At 44.5% G+C, this 26,577-nt stretch overlaps 1 protein-coding gene across 23 annotated transcripts in view; it reads right to left on the reverse strand.

Annotated features, from left to right (window-relative positions):
• The window catches only part of KDM5C (lysine demethylase 5C), a 31,559-nt gene extending 5,157 nt beyond the window's left edge, over positions 1-26,402 (reverse strand). For 9 of the 23 annotated variants that reach the window (XR_014076057.1, XR_014076058.1, XM_081566991.1 and 6 more), the window contains exons 1-18: positions 25,939-26,402; positions 21,979-22,056; positions 19,613-19,735; positions 19,147-19,317; positions 18,652-18,786; positions 17,799-17,922; positions 17,511-17,692; positions 16,383-16,541; positions 14,510-14,629; positions 14,225-14,383; positions 13,411-13,592; positions 13,162-13,324; positions 7,119-7,238; positions 6,814-7,008; positions 1,772-1,953; positions 1,558-1,682; positions 1,283-1,430; positions 576-681 (exon numbers count right to left, since the gene is read on the reverse strand). Coding sequence is in view for 21 of the 23 variants with exons in the window: in XM_081566991.1 (XP_081423117.1) it covers positions 576-681; positions 1,283-1,430; positions 1,558-1,682; positions 1,772-1,953; positions 6,814-7,008; positions 7,119-7,238; positions 13,162-13,324; positions 13,411-13,592; positions 14,225-14,383; positions 14,510-14,629; positions 16,383-16,541; positions 17,511-17,692; positions 17,799-17,922; positions 18,652-18,786; positions 19,147-19,317; positions 19,613-19,735; positions 21,979-22,056; positions 25,939-26,088 (2,622 nt within the window). In the remaining 2 variants the exon portion in view is untranslated. Of the gene's footprint in view, positions 1-575; positions 682-1,282; positions 1,431-1,557; positions 1,683-1,771; positions 1,954-6,813; positions 7,009-7,118; positions 7,239-13,161; positions 13,325-13,410; positions 13,665-14,224; positions 14,384-14,509; positions 14,630-16,382; positions 16,542-17,510; positions 17,693-17,793; positions 17,923-18,651; positions 18,787-19,146; positions 19,318-19,612; positions 19,736-21,978; positions 22,057-25,938 lie in introns of all 23 variants that reach the window. The other 14 variants (XM_081566989.1, XM_081566986.1, XM_081566979.1 and 11 more) reach the window with 8 other exon arrangements.
• Between the last annotated feature and the right edge of the window lie 175 nt (positions 26,403-26,577).

The following is a 26,577-nucleotide window of genomic DNA, read 5'->3' on the forward strand; positions in this document are numbered from 1 at the left end:
CAACCCACTCCAGTACTTTTGACTGGAGAATTCTATGGATAGAGGAGCCTGGCGGGCTACAGTCCATAGGTTCACACAAAGTCAAACAGGTCTGAAGTGACTAAGCAGCAGCAGTAGGAGTCTATGCTTTATTTAAGCGCCCAGAGGATTCTGATGTATATCATCAGGAGACCCTCTGTCCTAAAAATGTTCTGCTATGCTTGGCCTTCTCACAATCTCTACACTCACACTGGTGTCCACTGCTCTTTCCATCCTATTTCTGTACCTTCCTGAACTTGACTCAGCTTTCCAGGCCCACAAACACCCTTGTTACTTCCTTTCTCCTATTCTACCTTGAAGAGGAAACCTTTCCTTGACTATGTATCCTGTATCTGTACCCATGCCACTTGCCCCTTAAATCCCATTTCTAACAGTTTGCTAAACCCTTTGCCTCCTACTTACGTTACTCTCACAGGTGCATCCTGTCTTGCCCAAATACTTGCCACTTTTGAAAGAAGTCAAGAGTGGCCTGCTGCTCAGGTCCCCCGATCCCTCCCCTAAACCCTTAGCAGCATCCCAAGTTCACCCCTCCTCACCTTGACATCCCCAATCTGGTGCATGGCACAAGGCAGGTTGTTCATCTGGTCCAGAAAGGCGCGGAGCTCAGCAAGGGTCATCTGCAGACCAGCCATCCTGTGGGGGCTATGGAGTTTCACATGTAGGGTTTCAAGTCCAATCCAGTCCACTTCCTCCATCTCTGTGCTAACACCTTTACTCATACCTGCCCACCTTGACCTCTCATACTTCACAGTTCCCTGCAAATGCCCAGGTTAGAGGGAGAGTTTTAAGATACATGCATGTTCATATGATGAGGGGAAAGAATTAGAAGAGAGGAATATAGGATTTATTTGGTGGGGAAAGCTTAGAAATTGATGGCAACAGAAGCTGGACAATTATCCATATTCTACTGTGAACTCTCAGATTAAATGTATGCTTCTGTGTCCTTTTCTTATCCCTAAACCTCCCACAACTCCCTGACCTCAGCCTGTTTGAAATCAGTACCTTCAGGTACTGATAAAAAGAAACAATCCTAGCTTTTTTAGCACTGAGGTACTCCTCTCCGTTCTAGTTGCCTGGCCTCCTTGCCTCCCCAATTCCTCCAGTGGCAGTGCTTGTCAGCTTCCTGCTGATGTCACCTGCTAATGGTACTCAGAGCTCACCACCACCCCTCGCCAATAGTCCTTTTCCTAAGGTGCTCGTTCCTCAGTAGGCTATCTGTGCCCAATGCCTCACGCTGCCATACCCAGCTTCCTGGCCGCTGACCAGCCCCAGAGCCCGGGACACGCAAGCCTCTGCCTCACTCAGGCAGTTCTTTAGTCGCTGCAGCAGCTCACTGTTAGGAAACCTCCGCTCACGGGCCTCTGACTCTAGTGCCCTCAGCTCTTCAAGGCCTGGAGAGAGAATAAGAGCAGCAAGGAGTAGGCAGTATTGAGTAAAGGCAGAGGAAGGGGGTGGAGGGTACAGAAGAAAAGGGAGTAGAACTTGCCTGTGGAGTCCCTCCGTCCCCCCATCACTCACTGCGCTTCCGCCCATCCTCCACCTCCAGGGCCACTCGCACTTTGTTGGCCCACGTGTCAAAGGACTCAGCCCGGACCTTCAGCTTATGGAGCATGGCAGGGAGCTCATCCAAGGTGTACCGATACCTACAGGAAGAGGGCAGGGAAGAGCACATCTGGCCCAGTTGTGCATCCCCCTCCTTAGCCCACTTCCTCCAGGTAGGCCCCCTTCTCACCTCAAGTACTGCCGGCTACTGGAGCACTTGCAGAGATCATTGATGTGGGAAAGGCAGACAAGGCCATCAGGGCAGTCATAGCAGGCTAGGGCTGATAGAAAGCACGTGGTCTTGCACTTGATGCACTGGCGTTCATCATCCGGGAGCAGCTCAAAAGCTTCTCGCTCAGCTTCGGTGATGCCCTGGGGGTGTTCATTATATAGAACCAGAACAGGGCTGCAGAAACCCCTAACTCAGCCACCACTGAGCTCCACGTTAAAGACTCAAATCTGTGCTAAGAGCTATGAAGGAGACAAAACTCCACAGATCACACTGCCTCTGTGAAGTCCAGACTCTCAAAGCTGGGTAATCATATGAAGCAGGGTAAGATCAATGTAGGCTGAGAGGAAGAAAAATCAGGTAAGTTTCAGATTAGCAGAAAGGGCCTTAGGGGTGACAGAAGGTGAGGAAAGTGTGGAACAAGGCACCAGAGAGATGGCAATATGTGGAAGTAGCCAAGACAAGTGTCGTGTACTGGGGAATAATGCTAGCTTCCAGGCACTCAGTGCCCACTGTGCTCTAGGCACTGTGCTGGCTGCTTTAGCAGCACACTGCACACACATCTATAACTTAAGAGAAATAAACTCTACGTGCTTGTATCCAATGTTTAAAGTTCCAAACCTAAGCCAATGACTTTATCTGTTGATTAGATGAAGAAAAAGCAATCCACTCCAAAAATGGAGGAAAAGCCAGCTATCTTGGAGTAACTGAAAGATAATACAATGCTATACATTATGGGCAAATTTTGATTCTAACAGTTTTTGTCTTCTGTACTGACCTAACTTCTGTGTAAGTCCACTGCACATTACAAATCCCACCCTGCCACAAATGTGCTCTGCACATTACAAACCCTGCTCATATGATATGAGTCCACTGCACATTACAAATCTAGCTGTGTTGATATAGAGTTAATTAAACCTCTCTGGGTTTCAGTTTCCCTATTTTGTAAAATGGAGACTATGGTACTATTCTCATTGGGTTGTTATGAGGATTAACAAAGGTAAAGTCACTAAGGACTTAGAAAAGTATCTTAGCACTTAGAATAGTGGAACCACAAAAGGCCATCAATAGTCAAAGTAACCTTGAGAAAGAAAAACAAAGCTGGAGGCATCAAGTTTCTTGATTTCAAACTATATTACAAAGCTGTAGTAATCAAAACAGTATGGTAATGACATAAAAATAGACACACAAACCAATGGTAAGCCCAAAAATAAACTCTCATATATACACTCAACTAATATTTGACAAGGGAGTCAAGAATACTCAGTGGGGAAAAGACAGTCTCTTCAATAAATGGTGCTGGGAAAACTGGATAATCACATGTAGAAAAATGAAACTGGACCTTTATCTTATATCACTCATGAAAATTAACTTGAAATAGATTAAAAACTTAAACGTAAGAACTGAAACCATAAAACTCCTAGAAGAAAATCTAGGGAAAATGTTCCTGGATATTGATGTGGGCAATGATTTCTTGTACATGGTATCTTTAAAAAGCACAAGCAACAAAAGCAAAAATAAATAAGCGGAACTATATGAAACTAAAAAGCATCTGCACAGCAAAAGAAATCATCAACAAAATGAAAAGGCAACCCATGGAATGGGAGAAGATAATTGCAAACCATCTATTTGATAAGCGGTTAACATCCAAAGTATATAAAGGACTCATACAACTCAACAGCAAAACCCCAAACACCCAAATAAGAACTGGGCAGAGGACCTGAAAACATGTTTTTCCAAAGAAGACATACAAATGGCTAGTAAGTACGTGAAAAAATGTACAACATCACTAACCATCAGGAAAATGCAAATCAAAACCATAATATCACCTCCCAGTTGTCAGAATGGCTTATTATCAAAAAGAAAAGAGATACGTGTTGGAGAGAATATGGAGACAAGGGAAACTGTGCACTGTGGTAGGAATGCAAACTGGTACAGCCACTTTGGAAAACAGTATGAAGGTTTCTCAAAAAAAGAATTACCATATGATCTAGCAACCCCTCTTCTGGGTATACTCCAAAGGAAATGAAACTAGGATCTCAAAAAGATATCTGAACTCCCATGTTCACTACAGCATTATTCACAATAGCCAAGATACGGAAATAATCTAAGAGTCCATAAATGGATGAATGGATAAAGATGATGTGGTGTGCACGTATATGTACATATACATATAATGAAATATGCATTACTCAGCCATAAGAAAGACAGCAATCTTGCCATTTGTGACAACACAGATGGACCCTGAGGGCATTATACTAAGTCAAACAAATCAGACAAAAAAGACAAATATCACAGAGTATCACTTATATATGGAGTCTAAAAAAGCCAAACTCCTAAAAACAAAGTAGTAGGAGTTCCATGGTGGCCTAGTGGTTAGAATTCCAGGTTTTCAGAATTGAAAGAGACACGTGTACCCCAATGTTCATCGCAGCACTGTTTACAATACCAGGACATGGAAGCAACCTAGATGCCCATCAGCAGACGAATGGATAAGGAAGCGGTGGTACATATACACAATGGAATATTACTCAGCCATTAAAAAGAATACATTTGAATCAGTTCTATTGAGATGGATGAAACTGGAGCCCATTATACAGAGTGAAGTAAGCCAGAAAGAAAAACACCAATACAGTATACTAATGCATATATATGGAATTTGAAAGATGGTAACGATAACCCTATATGCGAGACACAATAAGAAACACAGATGCACAGAACAGTCTTATGGACTCTGAGGGAGAAGGTGAGGGTGGGACATTCTGAGAGAATAGCATTGAAACATGTATATTATCATATGTGAAACAGAACACCATTCCAGGTTCGATGCATGAGACAAATGCTCAGGGCTGGGGCAATGGGATGACCCAGAGGGATGGGATGGGGAGGGAGGTGGGAGGGGTTTCAGGATGGGGAACACATGTAAATCCATGGCTGATTCATGTCAATGTATGGCAAAAACCACTACAATACTGTAAAGTAATTAGCACCCAACTAAAATAAATACATTTATTAAAAAAAATAAATAAAAAGAATTCCAGGTTTTTCACTGCCCTGCCCTGGGTTCAACCCCTGGTCGGGGGACTGAGAACCTGCAAGCCGGCTTTCAGCATGGCCAAACAAAACAAAAAAGAAACAGAGTAGGATGGTGGTGGCTAAGGGCTAGGGAGGGAGGGAAAATAGGAAGATGCTAGTCAAAGGACACAAACTTCCAGTTAGAAAATAGATAGATTTGGGGGAGTCTAATGTATAACATGATGACTATAGGAGGGGGAAAAATAGGCACTCAACAAATGTTTACTGCTATTAGCGAATTTTCCGATAAAGACACATATTTCACAGGCCTACCTCAAAGTCTTAGAGAGAGTAACCTGCACAAAGTGAGAATGTGACTACAGCCTATTTTGAACCTGAAGCTAGAGAGTGCTGCTCTCAGGATGAAGCCCCTCGGTATTCTTGGATCACGGACTCCTCAGAGAACTGGATGTAGGCTATGAGCCCTCTTGCTAGAAAAGGACTCAAACACATACACAAACATACACACACACAATCTTTTACAGAATTTGAGCCCTCTCGCTAGAAAAGGACACACACACATACACACAATCTTTTACAGAATTTTGAGACTAGGGGTTCCAGAATTCTTCTTTTAGGTAAGGGTCAAATGTAGAGAATTCTGAGTGTTAGTATAGGAACATCTACTTTTCCCACCTTGCTTTGGCTCCTTCCTGTAGCCTAGCATAGCCCCAAAATCATCATTTAATAACAGCACTGAACAGAGAGAAAAAATGATGCCTAGAAAAGCCTATCAACTAATACCATAGACTGAGAGGCCCCAGACTTCCAACACTTACCAAAGCTGCAATTCTTACTGCTCATGCTCATAGGAAAGTTATAAATGAGCTTTAAAATAAAAAAATACTAGCCTAAATTTCCCTATTTTAAGAAAAGGGATCCAGCATGGGATTCCTCAGGACCAGCATTCTTTTGTCATCCTATGGAGCACTCTCACTAAGTCAATTCCCTAACTGAGCAAGTTTGGAGCTTTAAGAAGGCAGCTAAACTACATGAACAGCAGTCCCACTCACCTTCCAACAAAACTAATATGTTAGGAGGAATCTATCTGCCTTCTACTCAGTAATACTAATCCAATCTGAACTGCTGAACCATTTGAATTGCAATAAAATGGCATTTCTTAATATTCCATATTTCAATTATTTTGTTCATGTGTTAATATTATCAATAATAGCAGGTGCTACACTGAAAGTGCAGTAATAGATGCTTTGACATAAATCACCTTACTCAAGCTTTACAACCATCACACAAGTTAGGTATTTATTCCCATTTTATAGAGTGGGAGAGTGAGACTATGAGAGGTTAGGTAACCTAAAAAGGTTGTCCAGCTTACCAGCAAGTGGGGGTTTCGTTATGTCAGTTGGTCTTATTGGGTTATTTAAATAATCACGAATAGCAGCTATACCAGCACCTGCTATGGGTCACTTACTTAACATCTTGAAAGAAAAGAAAGTGAAAGTAAAGTCGCTCAGTCATGTCCAACTCTTTGCGACCCCATAGACTGTAGCCTACCAGGCTCCTCCATCCATGGAATTTTCCAGGCAAGAGTACTGGAGTGGGTTGCCATTTCTCCAAGGGATCTTCCTGACCCAGGGATCGAACCTGGGTCTCCCTTGCTGCAGGCAGACACTTCACCAACTGAGCCACCTGGGAAGCCCACTTAACATCTCAAATCCACTCAACTATCCCAAAAGATAAGCACAATTGTAATCTCCATTTTTTTTCAGATGGAGGTGCTGATGCTCAGTCAAATAAATTAACTTGCCAACAGTTATTAGTAAATGGTAGAGAATGGAATGTAGTTTCCAACTTAGATGTGTCTAGTTCTTTTCAGTACTTCCCAAGAGTAGAGGCTACTACTACTTCTTCCTCTCCCTACCTCTGCCAGACTAGGGGACCCAATTCTGTGCACTCTCCCCACCACCCACCTTCTCCAGCAGGGCCTTTCGTAGACGCCGCTCCTCCTGCACCATGATGAACATCTCCTTATGTACAGCTGCTGCTAGGTTCAGGTCCAGCTTCTCTGGACAAGCAGCCATCTTGCAGATGAGCTCCTCATGGGAGAAGACACAATATCTTCGGAGTCGGCGGTAGTGCTCAATGCACTGGCGCCCAGCTGGCAGCTGTGGACAGGTTCAAGGTTGAGTATAGCCAAGTCTGGAGGCAATGGTGCCTCAGCTTCCCTACCACCCTCCTGCTTCTCCTTGCCACCCCCATCACACTCCAGACTCACCCAGTCAGCAGTGCAAAAGTTGACAGCCTCAGCAAAGTTGTAGCCTTGGTTAAAGCCACTGTGGTAAGCACGAGGGAAGGTAATGACGAATTCTCCTGCACACTGGTTTGTGCGGACAACCTGAGGACGAAAAGCCAAGATTGTTGAGATAAAAGTTTTCCATAGTCTACAGAAACCTGATCTAAGTGCAGAGTCCTCAAGGAGAGGAAGGAAAGTCTCAGGGAACAGTCTGACAACAGATTCCCAGACCCTCCAACTCCAACAGAGAGGACCATTGGTCTCTGTTCTCAAGATTTTGATTTGTGACGACAGGAAATATTGTAAAGTAATTAGCCTCTAATTTAAATAAATAAATAAAATTTTTTAAAAGATAATTTTAGTCAAAAGCAGGAAATATACCAAAATATTTCAACTTCCTTAATAATTTTTATAAAAACTCAAAATATAACTTTCCATTAAGCTGGCCATTCCTTTCTCAGTAACAATTTTTGTTACCAGTCATGTAAGCAGTTTCATAGCAAGTGATTCTACAAGATCTGTTATAAAATCAGCAGGCCCTGTCATTCTCCATTTCCTAGAGCCATTGGTTGTCACCTCTTCTGATTATTTTGGCATTCACCTTAACAATTCTAAACAACATGACTCAAGACTATATTAAAAATAGCCTTCTATTTCTCAATTTGCTTAGTTTTCTATGCATGGATTAGTAATTTAATCCCAACCTCTTTGACAAATGTAAAACTCTATCACTTTTCACCTTTCTGTAGCAGTCTCTCATAGAGCCTTATGATCTGTTACAATTGGGACCAGCTGCCCTCCCTGGATTGTCACTCTCCCATGACAGATTTCCTGTTTCCTAGATCCCATGTCTTCCTCTTTCTTGGTTTGTTCCTTTTCTGTGCTTAATTAAGCACATCATCCAACAGCTTCCTGAGAAACAGTGGGAAGAATTTAGAAAAATATTTCTATTCTACTCTCACACTTGATAATTTGACTGTACATATAAAATTCTAAGTTGAAAATCATTTTGAAGGCATGGTTCTAGTGTTCTGGATTCCAATGTTGCTTTTGAAAAGTTTGAAGCCATTCTGATTTGTAATGCTTTGAATGAAACCAGTTTTCTCTCTCAGAAAGCTTGTACGAGTTTTCTGGTCCCAGTGTTTGATATGAAAATTCACCAGATATACCTTGGTGTGGATCTATTCTCATTCATGTACTGGTAGGCCCTTTGATTCTGGAAACTCTTATAGTTGAGGGAAATTTTGTTAAACAATTTCATTGATAATTTGATCCTTTCAGTTTTCATTTATTCTCTTTTCAGAGAGAATTGTTGAATATTGAACTACCAGAAAAAAGTCTCTGATTTTCTCTAGCTTTTTCTACCTTTAACTTTTTATTCTATTTTCTGGAAGATATCCTTAACTGTTTATCTTCTATGCTTTTTATTTAGTTTTCCACTTTTGCTATCATTAATTTTAATTTCCAAGAGCTCTTTTTTTGTTCTTAGTATGTTCTTTTAAAATAGCATCTTGTTCTTATTTTATGTTTGCAACATATGCTCATCTCTGAAAGTTTCAATGAGGTTTCTTTTCCTTTTCTTTTAGAAGCTTACTTCTCTCAGCCTAGCCTCTGTTCAAACTGCTTTTTTTACCATTTGGTTCTACTTTGTTCTAGAGTTTTCTCAGTTATCTACTTATATTCAAAAGTAAGAAAGGAAAAGACTGAATGGAAGTTCTGAGTACTGAGGCGAAGTTTGTCAACTGTGAGCTTCACTGTAGGGTAAAGCCACTTAGTCTGGGAAACTCTAGGTCTTTCCTTTTGAGCCAGTTAAGAGTCCCCAGAGAAAACTCGCTCATTTTCTGTGCCTGAAGAAAAAAGGTCTGGCTACCAGTGTTCTAAGAGTCAAGTGGAGGAAGATGGCTGGGAACCTCAGCATTCAGTAAGTATACAATGAATTCTAGTAGTTTCGCTATACCTCCACCCTCAACTGTACCTAAAAGACCTCAATCCAGAGATCCATTTCAAAAGTACACCTCATAATCTTTTGCTAGAGTGAGGGAGGGTCACATTTCTCGCTACCTAGTGTGGGTGAAGATTCCCACGGCTTTCAGATTGATTCTCAGATATTCCAGGTACTGATTTAAGTTTCAGTTTTCTTGTTTCCTAATTTCAAGAATTTTTTCATTGTCTCTTTTCTTGTTTACCCCATCATTGTGATTTTTTGACCTTAAAAAAAAATCCCTGTGTCATTTTAGTGAAGTTTCAATAAGGAATGGAAGTAGTCATGTGTATGTTTAGTTTGCCACCATTACCAAGAAGTCTTACAAAGTTTTTTAAGATGAACATTTAACGCTGATGAAGACACAATCAAGTAAGAACAGTGCAGGTATGGGGACCAATAACTTCTCTCTAGAAAGCAAAATTGCTAATATACACTAAGAACCTAAAATGTTTATAGCCTTCAACACAACAATTCCTCTGCTAGGATTCTAGATTAATGTGGAGAGAATCAGCATCCTAACAATACTGAATCTCCAAATTTATTCAGGTCATATATCAGCTCCCACCTCCAATACATTTTCTTCTCAAATCTACTCCTACTTAGAGACAATATCAGTATTTACTGCTTGTACTACCGTACTGGCCCCCATTATCAACCAGAATTGTCTTCCCCAACCAAAATGCAAATCTGATCATGCAATGTCCATGTTGAGAACCCCTCACTTGAATCCTCACATCTACATGATAAAGCCACAGCCTCAGTAGACAAACTCGTATTCTTCAAGTGTCGCCACTTCTACAAATACTTTCCTGACCCCTCCCTCAACTTCCTAATGACCCAGTCTGTTGTTCTTCTGTAACACCTCTAATAATATTTTATTCCAGTTGTTTACTCATCTCTGTCCTCTACTCAACTACCCACGACCAAAGGCAGGGATTGGTTTATTTGCTTTCAGGGTATTGACCAGAGGCCTTGCACACAGGGAGTTCTAGCAATATCCGTTGAATGATCTAGTCCCACCCTTGATTTTATAGATGTGAAAACTGAGTCCTAGAAAAGCCTCAAATAACAGAGCCAGAAATAAAACCTAATGCTCCTGCACCCTCATTTTGGCAATGTCACTTTACTATTTCCTTCCTATACAGTTTTTTTCCAAAAAGCTTTCCTCATATTCTGCAGCTATTAAAAAAATGACCCCAAAGTCCATCAACTGGTGAATAGACAAACAAAATTTAGTATATCCATACAATATAATATTATTCCACCTTAAAAAGGAAGTTCTGAAACAAGCTCTAACACAGATGAACCTCAAAAACATTATGCTAAATGAAAACCCAGATATACAAAGACCACATATTATTTCATTTATATGAACTGTCTAGAAAAAGCAAATTTTTAGAGTCAGTCCATTAGTGGTTGCTTGAGACTAGGGGTTGGAATGGAGAGTGACTGCAAAAGGGTACACAGGATCCTTTTGGGGTGATGGAAATGTTTTAAAACTGGATTATAGTAATGGTAGCACAACTTTGTAAATTCACTGAACCGTGCATTTAAAATGCATGACTTTTATGGTATGTAAATTACACTGCAATAAAGTTGTTCTTCAAAAAAGATGGTATAAATAGTTCATGGTGAGGAAGCAAAAATCATTCTAAACCAGCACTGTCCAACGAAAATATGCCAGCCACATATATACTTTTCAAATTCTCTAATAGCCACATTAAAAAAGTAAAAAGAAACAGGTGAAAGTAACTTCAATATATTTTATTTAATATATCCACAATATCATTTTAATGTGTAACTGGTATACAGAAGTATTAGTGAGGCATTTTACACTGTTTCATATTACATCTTTAAAACCAACATGTGCTTTATACTTTAAATACATTTCAGTTATGACTAGTCATGTTTCAAGTGCTCAACAGCCACATGTGGCTAGTGGCTATCAAGCTGGACAATGCCATTCTCTAACAAAAGAGATTATAAAAATCCATACACTGATTACTGTTATGTCAAAATTTACATAAAAAACAGGTGGAAACAAAATGTGGAGGAAAATAGAGGTGACCTTTGTATTTCCTTTTTTTTTTTGAAAGAGGAGGCTGTTTCTTTTATAATAAGAATACTTATACTATGTATCTTTTATCTATAAGAAGAAATGGCCTTCTCTCACCAAAGGGGAAGATGAGTAAGGTGGTAGTGGGTGGGGGCAGCCAAAGATGGCTGAGGGAGCTCCAACTGGCTAAATTGCAGTCTGCCAACATGTCAATATGAAAAATCAGTTGTCTTGGATTGAGGGGATACTGTCAAGTCTAAGAGCCTGGAGATGCTGGGAACTACCTATAGGAGTGGCAGGGCAGACAGAGGGTGAGGTGGTGTAACAGCAGCTGGCCAGAGAAGCTGGGGAGCCATGAGCAGAAGAAATGCTGTGGAGGTGGATGCAAAGAGCACATGTTTAAGAGTCTGTGATAAGACTTTTTAAAAAAGAGGCAAGGAATGAATAGCTATATATTTTATACACACACACACACACACGTCCATCTTAGCTGTCTGAATCCTTAAGGAGAATCCTCTCCTACTCTTACAATTCTCCTTGACATTGTGGGAAAGAAAGGATGCTGTCAATCAGGAAGTAGACTGAGGAAACGTCAGACTCAATGTCTACTTGCAAAGAGCATAACTTGAAGGGCCCTTGATCATTTCCATACCTTGAGCCCAGTCATTTTCAAATGAGGTGAGGCAGAGAGGGAAAATGTACCCCCCCCATCTCCCCCAAGTGGAGGAAGGTGACCTGAACTGTTACAGAATTCATTTCCTCTAATTCCCTAGGTATCTCAATCTTTAGTTAAGTACTACTAAAACGTGTAAAAGTATTACTCGCAGATTATATAGTATAGTAAAACAAGCTGAAGGCAATAAATTCTGGTGAGAACCACTGACCTAGTCCAAAGACTTGCTGTTCAGGTGATCAGGAATTTCAAGAAGATATTAATTCAGTATGTACTGACTGTCTACCATGTCCCATACATCAGACTAAGTGGCAGGGTAGCTAAAGGCTGGGGTGTGGTGTGTGTGTGTGTGTGTAGGGGGAATGGTGAGTTGAAGGGAGTGGGGAGAAGTATAACCACAGAATGAGTAAGACTGAAGCAGAGGTGGAAGATGTACTCAGTCCTATTCCTACAGGACTACTGATCAGGTTATTTTAAGACCCATACCAGAAAACTGGCTGATGCTAATCAACATTAGAAATTCCCAGGAATATAAAGCCCCTTAGAGGTAAGCCAGGATGTGTACCCAGAGTGGGAGAGAAGACTACAGAGAAGGAGAATAGGACAAGCCAGGACTCTGAGTTCAGCTTTTTTTTAAAATGCTGAAAGATATTGGCATTTTTTATTTTTATGTTAATTCCCCCCACTCCCCACCAACTTTATTGAGATACAGCTGACATATAACATGTTGTTGCACAACATTTTGATGTGATACATTTATGTATTTGCAAAGTAACTACCACAGAACTCTGACCTGTTAAATAAGTAAACAGATCTACTCACTTCTCCAAGATGGGTCACAATATGGAAAGTATAGCAGTGACTGCTAGTTGTCCCCCTCTATCCATTCTCACCCTCTTCCATAATAACATGACCTCCAATTTGTAGCTGGTACATGACCATCCTTAATAAAAATCAGATTTTCCAGTTTTTCTCACAACTAGATATGGCCATGTGACTTAAGTTATGACTAATAGGAGGTGAATGAAAATGATGTGTGCCCTTAACAGTAAGGAGACTTGTCTTGCCCAGTCCTTCCTTCATTTCCCTCTTCTACTGGTGGAATCCACCCCTAAGGTGTTGCCCCAAAACATTTGGCCCAGGGGGCTCACCATCACACTGTATCTCTAACCACTATTATTTCCATCAAACCTACAGTCTGATTAAGACAGACTGAGAAAGGCATGGGGGTATATTCTAGACAATGACCACCACCACCACACAGGACATCACTAACTCATTCCTATTCCTTGCCCATTTCCTAGGCACTCACCGGCACACCATGGGACATGAGGGTGTTGGGATTCATGAGGGTAACAAGTTGGTGCAGAAGGTCAGGCTGGCTATCAAAGAGCTCAGGTGTCAGCTTCTTCATCACCTCTTCCAAATGTTCTGCTGCAAGTGAGGGTACCCCATACCAGGTCTTCGGCTCACCCCTGGCCAAAAAGAAAGGGGACACATAGAGTGGACACTCAAAGAGCCCACCCTGAATGCTTCCTTGGCTGCCCAGGACCCCACTCACCAGTGGAGGTAGTTAATGGAATAACTCCAGTGATCCTCAATATGCCAACAAAAGGCTGAGAAGACCATGCCCACATAGAGCCAGGGCACCTTCATGCCAGAGATATCTGCATTGATGTGGCACAGTACAGACTGTTCCAACACTGGCATCACATTCAGGTTCCAACCACTCGTAGCATACTCCTGATAGGTCAGGTATTTGTGGAAAAGAGATGAGAGTTTTGCTAAGGTACTGAGTTCTTTAGCCCAGGGAACCTTAATTTTGATGTCATAGACCTTTCTGAAATGTCTAAAAAATATTACAGATTTTCTTCCCCCTGCCTCCCTCAAATGCATAGACAAAATTTCAATTCACTTCACTTTACTTCAATTTTAGGAAAGTTTATAGATGTGCCTACTCACAAAAGTATCTGCAAGTTAAAAGCCCCTGCCCTGGACCAAAATGTACCCTTCTTGCAATACAGGGCTAGGGCCTCTTTATTTCCTGCACTTACAATCCCAGTCCCTGAACACTTCTTATGAATGAGCCAGGTACTCTGACAGGTACTTCAAATACCTTCTCATTTAATTCTTATAAAATTTGCAAAATGGATACTATTCCCATTCTACAGACAAAAAATAGCCAATCTCATGGCTGGATATACCATGCCAGATACTAGGCTGTACTCTTTACACACATCATCCCATCTAAATCTCATAGCAACACATAAGGCAGGCATAATAGTCCCCTTCCTATAGAGATACTGAGTCTTTCAGATACTGAAGGGCTTGCCTAAGTTACACAGCTGACGTATAACCATGAATCATCTACTCACCTCCTCCTCAGGGGTTAGGTGCCGCTTACTGTCACTGACGGGGAACCCGCTACCAAATTCTTTGGAATGGATGTCAGCCCCATACTCAACAGTTACATCTTCCTCAATGCTATTCACCAGCCGCCAGAATTCCTTCTCCACAAGTTCTGTGGGCACCATCTAAGGAACAGGGGTGGCTGATGACTGTGGCTCATCATATCTTGGCCCCATTGACCCAGGCGAGCTATAGACCATCAGGCGCCTATGACCCTAGCCCTGACACTACCCCAGCCCTCCATCACCTACGTGTACGGGCATGTTGAAGTAATCGGCTTTAAAGGAGTCAGCCATCTCGCCAAAGCTCTGCAGAGTGTATTCCCGGGTAGCCTGCTCAAAGCCAAAGGCTTCAGGGGGGCGCTTACACTCCTGAAACCCAAAGGAGAACATGTCACCAAGGCAGAGGCAAAGAAGTGGAGAATCCCCAAAAGCTGAGCTGGAACATGGGGTAGGAATTGGGAGGGAGAACAGCCCTAGGTCTGTACTGAAGGGCCCTGAGGCAGGTCTCACATCATAGCTCTATCTTTTTCTCCTAGCACTTCAGTGTGGTTAGTCTCTTCATTCCTCACATGCACTTCTACCATGCTTTTATCTTCTCTTCCTTCAGGACTTGACTATCTCAACCATGGGCTCTGATTTAATATGCTACCCCATGCTCTTCTGTCACTTTCTTTCTTTCAAGACAAAATGTGAGTTGATACAGGATGCTTAGAGAAACTTTTTTATGCCGAGACTGGAACTACAGGCCTGGGAAAACAACACTGAATATTCCAGTAGCTCGGAGGATGGGAAACAAAGGCACCAACCCCTAGGGTCAAACTCCATACTATTTCTGTTCTTTAGACTGTCTCAGAAAACAGGACATATGTCTAACTCATTTTGTACTTATAGTCATGGTTTTAGATGAGAGTTGTATGTACCCCTGAGTCAGATGCACCTTCTGCTCATGTCTGAAATCTAAATGTCAACCTGGTTCACTGGCCTAAGACCACTTAAAGAGAGCTAAGTATACCTGACAATCTTTGTTGTCTATGATACTGTTGGTATTCAAACTCCCCCCTAAAGGAATCCCCACCACTACCAAGGCATTACACTGCCCCAGTCTCTTTCCTCGTGTGTGTGTGTCCCCGTGTACACATGCATACCTGGACTCTATGACCACAGCTGACAGGGCGAGAGGCTATCAACATCTACTCTCCCAGAAACTCAGGGAAAAGACGTAGACGAGCAACCCAGAATTTGGATCAAGGTAAAAGGCTCATGAAATGAAACTGGCAGACTTACCAGGCCTCTTAGCCCTCACTGCTGCTTCAGGTGTTCTCCTCACTGCCTCTCTTGCACTAGGTACGTTATCCCCACATATCCTTACTCCTGAACTCCTCCATCCCCCAGTCTAGAAAGTCTGCCCAACGCTTGTAACTGAAGTCTACAACAGTGCAAACCAATTTAATTATCACAACAGAAGGAAAATACCTAATAAATATTATACCCACATGATGAACCCCTTATAAGAAATCATACCCATGAATAAATTTAATACAGAAAAATAATTATAAAGTAACAAATGAAAATACACAGTATGATCCCAAACCTGTTAAAGATAGTTATATATACGCAACAACGAAAAGATGAGAAGAAAATATACCAGACTATTAACAATGGTTATCTCTAGGTGGTGAGATGATAGGTCATTTGTCTATTTTCCAAGCTTTCTAAAAGAAATAAAAAATAAAAAGCTTGGAAATTGAAAAAACATTTTTTTCTTCATATTCCTGTCCTCCAAATCTCATTGCTGACACCTTCCCTGATTACTACTCTTAGTCACTTTCCTCTCCTCTGAACTTCTACATCTGAATTTCTAACACACAATTTAACATTTGATTATATGTCATCATGTACAATCTAATTATGAATCTCACCTCCCCAGGTGGTCTGAGAGCTTCCAGAGAACACAGAATGTCCTCTTCTTCTTTCTCCCAAAGCTCTGCCCAACCCAGCCCAACCTCGGGACCCAAAACATAAGACTGTGGCTGAGCTAGGAGGCTGCTTTCAATAAGATCAGATGAAGGAAGGCAAGGACAGCCTATGAGGCAGACACAGATTGGGGCTGGGAAGTCCTTACCGCCATGACACACTTTGGACACCGCCAGACACCCTTGGGAATCTCAGGCAAAGGAGGCAACAAACAGAAGATGTGGTAGTTGTCATCACAGCCATCACACAGCAGGAGCTTGTCATCCTCATCCCCTCGGGAACACATTCGGCACACATATGACTCAATCTGCCAGGGGAGGGAGGCAGCAGTTCATCAACCCAAGCCCTGTCCAGCCTTTCAAACATCAGACTCCTCCAGACAGTATCCTAGTACACAGAGATCTCTGTTAGAAACCCACCGTGCTTGATGGCTGGATCATTCATGGCCTTGTACAGGTTAGTCATGCTAGCTCAGGAGTTAAACTACAAGCAAGAATCTCCCCAAATAAACTAACTGGTAGAGCTGTGAGAGCAGAGTCTTTATCATTCAATACTGAATTCCCCATTTTTATTCATTCAATAAACATTTACTGAACACTTATGTGTTCAACATTATGCCAGACTCTATGGTACAGTGATAAATAAGACATGGTATCCTCCTTCTAAAGGCGTACAATAGTCCAGAGGCACAAGTTCATAAAAATTAAAAGGCAGTGTAGAAACTACCAATAGCTCCCCATAAAAGGGTACTATGGAAACCTAGAGGAGGAAGCACACAAATCAGCTGGAGATGAGGAACAGCCTTGAGAAGAACTTCACTGAAAAGGTGACACTTGAAACTAACTGAAACCTGAAGGCAAACTGAAATTTGGCAATGGCACAGAGAACAGGGGGAAAAACAAACATACCTACAAGTAGTTCAGTGTGGCTATAGCAGAGAAGTAAGGTGGGCAGTGCTGGGGAATGAGGCTAGAGGTATGCTGGGACTGGATCATGCATGGTAATGAGGAGCTTAGCCTTTATCCTAAAGCAATGGAGAGGGAGTCTCCTTCTCTGCACCCTTCGACCACCTCACGTTGACAGCACTTGATCACCCTTTCCTGTTCTTTGCTCCAGGTGAGCTGGCCTTGTTTCCCCAATTAAGTGAGCTACCTGAGGGCAGGGCCCACCAGGCCCACTTTTCTGTTTAATGCAACCTGGTCCAGTGCCATGCTGGGGAAATGCTCGTTGAAGGGATGAGAAGCAGAGCATTAGGAAGTCAGGGCTGGGTCCTTACAAACTGGGCATTGCTGTGGTTCCTCCTGAGCCTCATGGTCATCTTGGTGCAGGGCTCTGGGCTGTGACTCAGCTCCTCCTTGCTCTCCAGGAAGGTCTTGGGTGAGGTTGACTCCACCTTCATGTCCCCGCCTGACTCCTCCTTCACCACTACAGTAGGGGGACACTCGGGCCCTTCCTTATCTGGGAGAGAGAATGGCTCTAAAGTACAAGTCTGAACAGTTAGGGCCCCGCCTCCTCTCCCCAGGTGAGGCCATTCATCACACTTCCCCAGCCTGTCAGGCCTCACCTTTCTTCCGCAGAGTCTTATCCTTGGCCATGAGGCCTAGGCCCATCATCTTAGGGCCTGCCCCATAGATCTGAAGCTTCTTTAGCTCAGGATTCTTTTCAATGTCTTCCTCTGTGGGTTCCGGCTAGGAAGAAAGAAGGAAATGAATCAAGACTGCAGGTTGCCCCATCCTAAAAGAACAGCCTGGACTATATCACACGAGTTCATGCCAGGCCTGAAGCACAGGTAGGCCAGGGAAAGAATTTAGATTGCTTTTTGGAGACTTGAGGGTAAGTGAGCTCCCTCCTCATTCCTCTCCTGGAACGTATTTAAGATGGATCTCAGTTTTTCCAACTGTAAAATGAGAATATTAACTCCTATCTCACAGTTACAAGGGGCTTGAGAAAGATATACATAAAGAAATCTAAATATTTGACACTACCAATAAATGGCAGAGACTAATATGATCTGGTAAATTATATGCTTTGGTGAGCCCAGGGACAGTGTCCATCTTCTTCTCTGTTGTAGCCCCAATGCCCAGAAGAATGCTGGCACATAAGCTTCTTTCTGAGGCTAGAATATAGGTGTAAGGAGAAAAAGAGTTCTTCCCCTATAAGCAGAGTGAGTCAGGAAAGGAACTAGGCAGGCAAGAACAGCAGACACAGGGAAGATATTAAGCAAAGAGATCAAAACCCAGCTCAGAAGCTCAGTTGAGTGTAGAGGAAGAGCAAGAGTGAAGCCAGAAAGAGGCACACTACTTTTCAGAACTCAGAGAACTGAAAGAAGGGAGAGTGGAACAGGGAAGAGAGTCTTGGTCAGAGGAAGAGGACTCTCTTCACCCTTAAAGCTCTGTTAGAAGTAGGGAAGCACTCACATCAGGCTGCAGTCTCTTGGCTCGCCGGCCATAGCTGTTGAACTTGGAGGGCTGCACAGACTGTCGAAGGGGGATACTGTGAGGTTTATATTCCTTGTCCTTCTCCTCATTATCAAATGGACGTGTGTTGCACTGCTGGGGATAGGTGAAGGGTAAGGGTCAGGGCATGGGGCCCCAGCCCCCAACAGCAAGGACTTCCCTCTACCCTCCCCACAATGGCAACCAAAGTTGTGGTTTCATCCCCCCTCCCCTGCCAACAGGCCCTGCCTAACTGGTCTTTACCACTGACACCAGCACACACTACGGGAATTCTTCTCATGCTTTTGCTTATACCATCCCTCCTTCCAAGCATCTCCCCAACAACCAGACTTCATCTCTTTCCAGACCTCTCCAGGTGTCCAGTCCACTCCACTGAACCAGTTCCATTAAGAACAAGTGTGGAAATCTGCATCTGGCAGAGGAAAGCCTACTCCCACCCTGGCTTGGCATCCTTACCACCAGGTTGGCTCCAGACTGGTACATCTCATAAGGGTAAACGATGCGTTCATAGTGGGAGCGCAGCAGGGAGCCAATGTTTTTGCCTGGTGGGTAGTTGAGGCGCTGGGCCACCCGAGCCCATCGACGGTCCTTGCAGATGGCTTCATAGCCACCTTCCTCCACCACGATCTGTAAGGACAAGCAGGAAGGGACGTGATTTGCTGTGTGTAGGTACAGAAAGGACAATGAGGACAACTCCAGCCCCTTACTTCACTGGAGGCTACTACCCCCTCCTATCTCCACCACTCAGACTCAAATTGTAGCCAAGGGATGCCAAGAAGTTCTGATGACAACTTGTGTGCTACCAGGCTGTGCCCCTTCCACTGTAGCCTAGAGATCCAATATCCAAACCAAGGTGGCCCCCAGAATACCGAGGATATTAAGGTGTGGGGTGGGGAGGGGTTTGAGAAAAACCTGTTCTTACTTTGCTGAGGCTGTAGAGGTCCAAGATCCGCCGTTCTACATTGGGAATCTTTAAGGAAGAGCCCTGGATTTCCCAGAATTTGGCAATCTGATCCAAGTAGTTCAGTTTCACTCTCGTCTGGGCCTGGAGAAGAAATGGCTCAGAGAGGCTGGCCTCCCCCTCTACCTGACCATCTTCTGGCCTAATCTTAGGGCAGGAGAAGGGATACAGAGCAGCCCACTTCATCTACAGAGCAGCAGGCCTCTCCCAGTGAACTGGATCCCCAACTCTAGGTAGCACCTCACCCACCTCTGTCATCTTTGCCACCTTCCAGTCAATAGGAGAAGCCCAAGGTCCCAAAACAGAGCAGGCTGAGTCACAACAGCCAAAGCTTTACATATACTCTTTCTCAGTCTCCTTGACAGGGCTGTGTGAGTATCATCTCTTAAGAGCCTCTGCTTCCTCAAGTCACACAGCAGGTACCAAGAAATCTGAACGTCAAATAAGTTTTTGCTCTTCCTCTGCTAATAATCTGCTATATAGTCTTGAGTAAATCAGTTCTATTCTCTGGACCCCTGTTTTCTGATTAGGAGGGAAATAAAATAACTGCCCAGTCCACTCACCCCAGAAAAGTAGACTTAGGAGAGGAACAGTGAATGCCCTCTGGAAACTACAGAATTATATCTAAGCTCTAGGCATGTTTCAGAGAATGAAGGCTCCAAAACAGAACATTCACCTCTTCACATACACCATGAAATTTGTTCCATGGTGGCCAAAGAGTGAGAGTGCATGCTAAAGACAAAATGGCCTACAGAACTGAGATGGTGTACCAAAGCAGCACTGGCACCTGATCTACCCAGGACCCAATGTGGGCAAAAGATCCTAGGAACAAGGCATGTGCCATGCATTCCTGAAATCTGTGACCCAAGAAGGGCTCCCCAATTCTATAACCACCTCACCCTAGTCAGAGGGCCTAGTTTTAGGGAGAACTAGGTTAAGTCCTTACCATTCATTACCTTGCTCTGATCCCATTAGGGGGAAACAGGGATAGTTCCTTCATAGATGAGGAAAAGTAAGGTCTATCCACAGAAAGGAATATCCTATGGTTCCTTTGCTATGAGAATCCTTAAGGGCTCAGGAACCCTAATCCTTCCACTTCAACCCCTTAGCTTTCCAACTTTGGCCTCATGCCTGCCCTCCCCGCCCCCATTAGCCAGCACTCTCTCTCTAGAAAACCTGCCCCTGTCCTATGGTAGGCTACACCTTGCCCTAGCTATACCCCAACAGACCTGGTCAGATCCATTTCTCTAAGGAACTTGTATCCCATACAAAAGATGATTTTTGCCCTGACTGCAACAGTACCTAGACTGACTCTAGAACAGTGATTCTCAATAAGTGGCAATTTTGCCTTCCAGAGGACATTTAAGTAATGTCTAGAGACATTTTTTGGTTGCCATAACTGGGAGAGGGTAATATGTTCTAGTATTTAATGGGCTGACAGACATCCTATAGGGATGACAGACATCCAACAATGCACAGGACAGCCCTCCATGACAATAAATTACCTGGCCCAAAATGTCAATAGTGCCAAGGCTGAGGATCTGCAGTCTAGAAGACAAGTAACCTTTTAGGTTATGGGTATTTGGTTGGGCCTAATAGTCAGCCCCATATCCTTAGACATCTATTAAGGCTTGAAGATACATAAAAATGACAGAAAGGAGTGTAGCATACTTCTAATCTACATCTTCCAAGGGAAACTCCAGGATTTTACTTGGAACTAGCTTAAAGGTATCTACTCTCATTGCTCTGGGGCATTCTCAAGTCTTTCATGGAGAACCTCACCTCACCCATACGAAGGGCCTAGATTTCCTGTACAGAACATGAGAGGGAAAAGCCTACTTGCCTGACCCTCTGTCCAAGTTTGTAACCATTCCAGCTTCCACAGAGACCAGTTCTTTTGTTGTTCCTGCCCATCCACCTCACCTCCCACCTTACCAAGCACCATGGAAGGAAGGTAGGAAGCACGGGGCTGCAGATGAATTGGATAGCTGGCCAAGCAAGAAAGGGTCTCAGTTAGCCCCATATTTCTCTTTTGCTGACCTAAGTAGGGTAGGTTAGTTGACAGAGGAGTTTCAGAAGTACCAAATGTTTGTGGGAAAAGGACAGTTCCCAGCCTTGGGGCTATCAGATCTGGGAGACCAAAAGCCCTTGCTCTGGTTTATATTCAGAGCTCTAAAGCTTCTCCATGCCCTCCAGGCAATTTCACAGAATACAGATTAAAGGCCTAGTTAGGTTAAGTACCTTAACCAGAGAAGGTAGGAGGGAAGTAGGATAAGAGCTCAGGTATCCATTCTCCCAACCCCACCACCAGCTGCTAGTCTTCTTACCTCTAGTTCATTCAGCCTCTGGATTCGGGGAGTAAACCTGAAGTTGTCCACTTCAACAGCAAAGGGTGGCTGCCAGTCCTGAGTGGGTAAGGAGGAGAAAGGGAGTTGGGTTATTTCAGCATAATGCAAGACCAGGCTGGGTACCAAAAGCGACTCAGCACCCCATTCATGGCTTCCCAGACCTCTAGCCACCCCAGACCTTTTAACCTGGCAAACACCCAACTCATACAAACACAACTCACAACAGGGTTTTAGAAATGCCTCAAGTCCATACTCAACACCGCATGCACATACCCTCGGAAATGTCTCCTGATTCCCTCCCAACAGTACAGTGGTACAATTTTAAGAAATAGAAAAATGAGGTCCAAAACAGCTGACTTCAAACTCTCCCTATGCACATATCCCTTAGGCATGTGCTGTACTGGAAAGCATACAGGATCTGAAGTCAGAAGACGTGGGTTCACATTTTAGCTCTACTACTTACTAGTTATGGGATTTTTACCTTTCTGAATCTGTTTCCTCAACTGTAAGGTGGCAATATGAACTCTTGCCCTGGTTTCCTCATAAGACTGATATGAAAAATTAAACTGGTTTTCAAATGAAAAGGTTATTCAAAGGAATCATCATTAAGACTTGACATCTAAGGCTGATCTCACTACCCAATACATATGCAGAGTAGCTCAGCTCCAATTTGGGCTATTTAAAGGTTTGGGCCTTTAATGTTTGTTCTCTCAGTGAGATAGACACTGCAGGGAAGAGCAAGGAACAAGGAGCAGAATTTGCAATACTCACCTGGTCAGAAAGGCTTCCTATGTGTCCTCTCTCAAACACCTGCCCAGTACCAGGAAGAGGCAGGGGAAGAAGTAAGAAGGAGGGAGGGGTGTCTTATGCACTGGAATGTACCATTGACTGTGGTAGCAAAGATTGGGAGGATTTGGAGAGGAGGAGAAAAGTTAGGAAAGATAACAAAAGTAGAGGAGACTGATCTGCCAAGTCGGAGCTTGTTGTGTTCTGCCCAAAGGGCAGCTGTGAAGAGCCTCCTCCCCAATGCTCCTTCCTCTCTCCACCCTCCCAGCAGTCCTTCTTAGAACCCTGGCTCCTGCTGGGATGGTGAAAAGAACCTGGAGTAACCTAGACCAATGCCTTCATTTAACGAATGGGGAAATTGAGGCCCAGAAAAGAAATGTGATTTCTCCAAAATAACATGCTGAGTTACTGGTAGAGCCAAGACAAGAACCCCTGTCTTCCGACCTCTGGTCCAAGGCTCTTTACCTTCACCCACACAGGCATACACGTGAAAAAGGGGAGGGGCAGTTAAAGAGAAGAAAAAGCTGCTGGCCTCTTCTGTACACACACTTTTAGAAAAGGAGCCAGAGGACTCATACTTACATGCATACATAGTCCCCATCCCCACCCCCTGCAAAGCAGGTAGCAAACACATGGGACTCAGTGAAGTAGGGGCAAAAACAAACAAAACTAACAACAAAAAACTCAAACTAAAAAGATATGGCTCAAGTCCAGACAGGCTCCCCATGCTCCCTTGCCTCCCATCAGTAGGGCATTCCCCTCAGCGCAGGTAACCCAGGTAGGAAGGTGCTCAAACCCAGAACTTCAGGCACCCTTCTTTTCTGCTAAATCAACTTCTAGATAAGAATAAGTGCAACATCAAGCAACCTGACAGTGGCAGAACTGAAATCCTAGAGCAAGAGCTGTACATACAACAGATAGCTAAGGAAGGTTCAGCAGTCTCCCTGCCTGGCTCTTTCTGGGACCTACAAGCTTCCTCATCCTGCTTTCAGTCCCATATTCTCATGTGTCAAATACTCAGTATGTCAGTATTGTCAGGATGGTGACAAAATGGTTGGCCACCTGATGCAGGAAGCAAGGCCCTTCCAAGCTCCCCTGGGTCTACTCCAGAATACCAACACTCTCCTTGCACTCATCTTCCCCAAGAGTGGCAGCCACTTGCCTAGCAATTCAGAATCCAAATTACCCTTCCCTTGCCATTCCTTAGGCAAACCTCCAATTTCCAAGCACCCACCCCTACAAACGTTCCAACTCTGGGCCCAAGCACCACTTGGGTGAGTGCTTTAAATTCCAGCCAGAAGTCCCGCTAGGAGAGACTTCTAAAGGAGGCCTAGGAGCAGCTCTACAGGAGGGGAAAACCGAACAAAACCAAAGAGAGCCAGATCTCCTGGGTTAGAGGGAAGTACAGTGTTGGGGTAGAGAAGAGAAGTGTAACAAAGGAAGGCCCCCTGCAGGACACACACCACACACACACACACGACATGTCACATTTCACACACACACACACACACACACACACACACACACACACACGACATGTCACATTTCCCACTCCTGGTCTCCCAAGGACGAGTAACGCCAGTCTGCCCTGAGAAGTCCAAGACAGAAAAATAGGATAGAAAATTCAAGGCTCAACTACCCCTTATGTCAGATATGCCTCTTTCCCACAGGCCTGCCAAGTCACTTCAGGGAATGCCTCCCTGAGGCTGCCCAGGACTCCAGCCTCTCCATTCTGCTGGCCTTCCTGACCTCTCACTACCCACTGCCACTCCCCAACCAATGGACAAGGATACCTCAGAGATATGTGGCCAGGCTCCAACAAGGAAGAAATCAGCTTACCCAACACCTCCCAAAGGATCCATTTGAAACCAGCCTAGATCTATGGCTGAGCACCAGAAAGCACCAAGTTAAATAAGGAGGCCCGTGATACCCTCCTCAGGTGGCAGCGAGGTTTCTCATTTTGTTTCAGCCAGGAGACACCTGCTCAAAAACATCCAAACTCAATTCCTGCCCTTTGAATCCCAAGTGGTGACTGAACAAAACATATCATCATTTCCCTTTGATGCTAGCAAGGTGGCAGCGTATCCTAGCGCTTGGGGGACTTCTCCTGGCCTGAAGCCAGGCCTAGGAGTAAAGATACACCGTCCTTTGTTGCTGACCTCTGGAAATCAAGGGTTCCAAAGGAGGCAAATGTCAATCCATCCAACCATTCTGTTTCTGAGGGTTCAAGAATATCCTATCATCTGGCACCTCCTATATCCTGGGACAGATCAGAGTAGAAATCTTCTGAGAAGGACTCATACCCCACCCCAAGCTGACTGGTCCAAGACTCTTTATAGAAGTCAAGCCCGGTTGGTGATGGGCAGGAAAGGCCCAGATATTACCTTCAACTAGGAAAAGAGGACAATTTGCTGAACCCATCTCAGGGGAGCCAGACAGAGCATTCCCTGTGAGACTGATTTCCTGACTGGTCTACCAGCCCAGAATATTATCATAAATGTATTGGCCTGGCAGGCTGTGAGTAAATATGAGTCAACCCACATAGAAGCAAATCAATGACCACATCAAACACCTTCACAGTCACAATAATTACCACTTACTTAGTGCCTACTACACACAGACGCTACCTAGTTTAATCCAATTCACGAAATAACCATTCATGGAACCCATTTCACAGGCTCAGAGAAATTACGTTAGTTGACCAAGGTCACACAGCTGGTAAACTGCAGAGTGGAGTTCTGAAGGTCTATCTCCCTTCAGAGCTGTGATCTTTCCATTACACCACACTCCGTGCCTTAAGAGAAGTGATGTCAGTAAATGGGAGAAGAGACCTTTAGAGCAGCCTTGACCTAGGTGTTTCAGGGTAACCAAGAGACGTTTGGGGTGCCTCTCTGTGAACTCTCCCCGGGGCCATTAGGCATCCCTTTCTTGAATCTTACTAAGTGATTCTGAAGGGCGGGGTGGGAGTGGGTCTCCGACTTAGGGCCACCACGAAAGACCCCTTGCCCCCAGCACCCTTTCTTCCACCCGCGTCGCATCCACAACGGTGCCAGCCTCCCCATCTCCCCACACCTCGAGCTGCCCTCTGATCTGGACCTCTCCGCCCGCTACCCTAGTTCTTCATCCCCGGCGACCACCAGCCCAGGGCCTTACCGCGGGTGGGCGGATCTTGCAAATGCCCGACTTCTCGGCGATGGGCCTGATTTTCGCAATGTAGCCAAGAGGGTCTCGGAACTCCGCCCAGCTAGGCTCGAATACCGGGCACTCCGGCGGCGGTAGGAAGTCGTCAGACCCCGGCTCCATGGTGCGCCCTAGGACTGGAGGGCTCGGACCGCCCTTAAGGACTCATGGCGGACGCCGCTGTACGAAGCCGAGGCACAGCTCGGAGACTAGGCCCTAAGCGGGGCGGCCGCCGCCCGCCGAGGGCCCAGGGGACGTGTAGCTGCCGCGCTCTGAGAAGCTCAGGCTGACGCTACTCTATCGCCTCTTCGACCCGCTCCGTTTGTTCCAAACTCTGCCGCTGCCTCTCAACTACCGCAGCCTTCACCACCACAGTTACCTCCCAACCGCCGCGGCCTTTAGTGCCGCCGCCGCCATCTTGGTTTCTCACTGTCTCCCCCCTCCCTTCACCACAACAAACCGGATCCCTCCGCGGGATGTCCCTCCGAGCTTCGTATGCCTTGCGTGAAGCCAAGCCCTAGGAAGCCATCATCCCGTGGGGACTGAGCTGAATCGGCAGGCGTGGATCCCCTATCAGGAAGCGGGAACTTAAAACTGCTTCCCAGACTGAGA

Source organism: Giraffa tippelskirchi, chromosome X (genome assembly GCF_054371585.1).
Source record: "Giraffa tippelskirchi isolate mGirTip1 chromosome X, T2T-mGirTip1v1.2.pri, whole genome shotgun sequence".
Classification (NCBI taxonomy): domain Eukaryota; kingdom Metazoa; phylum Chordata; class Mammalia; order Artiodactyla; family Giraffidae; genus Giraffa; species Giraffa tippelskirchi.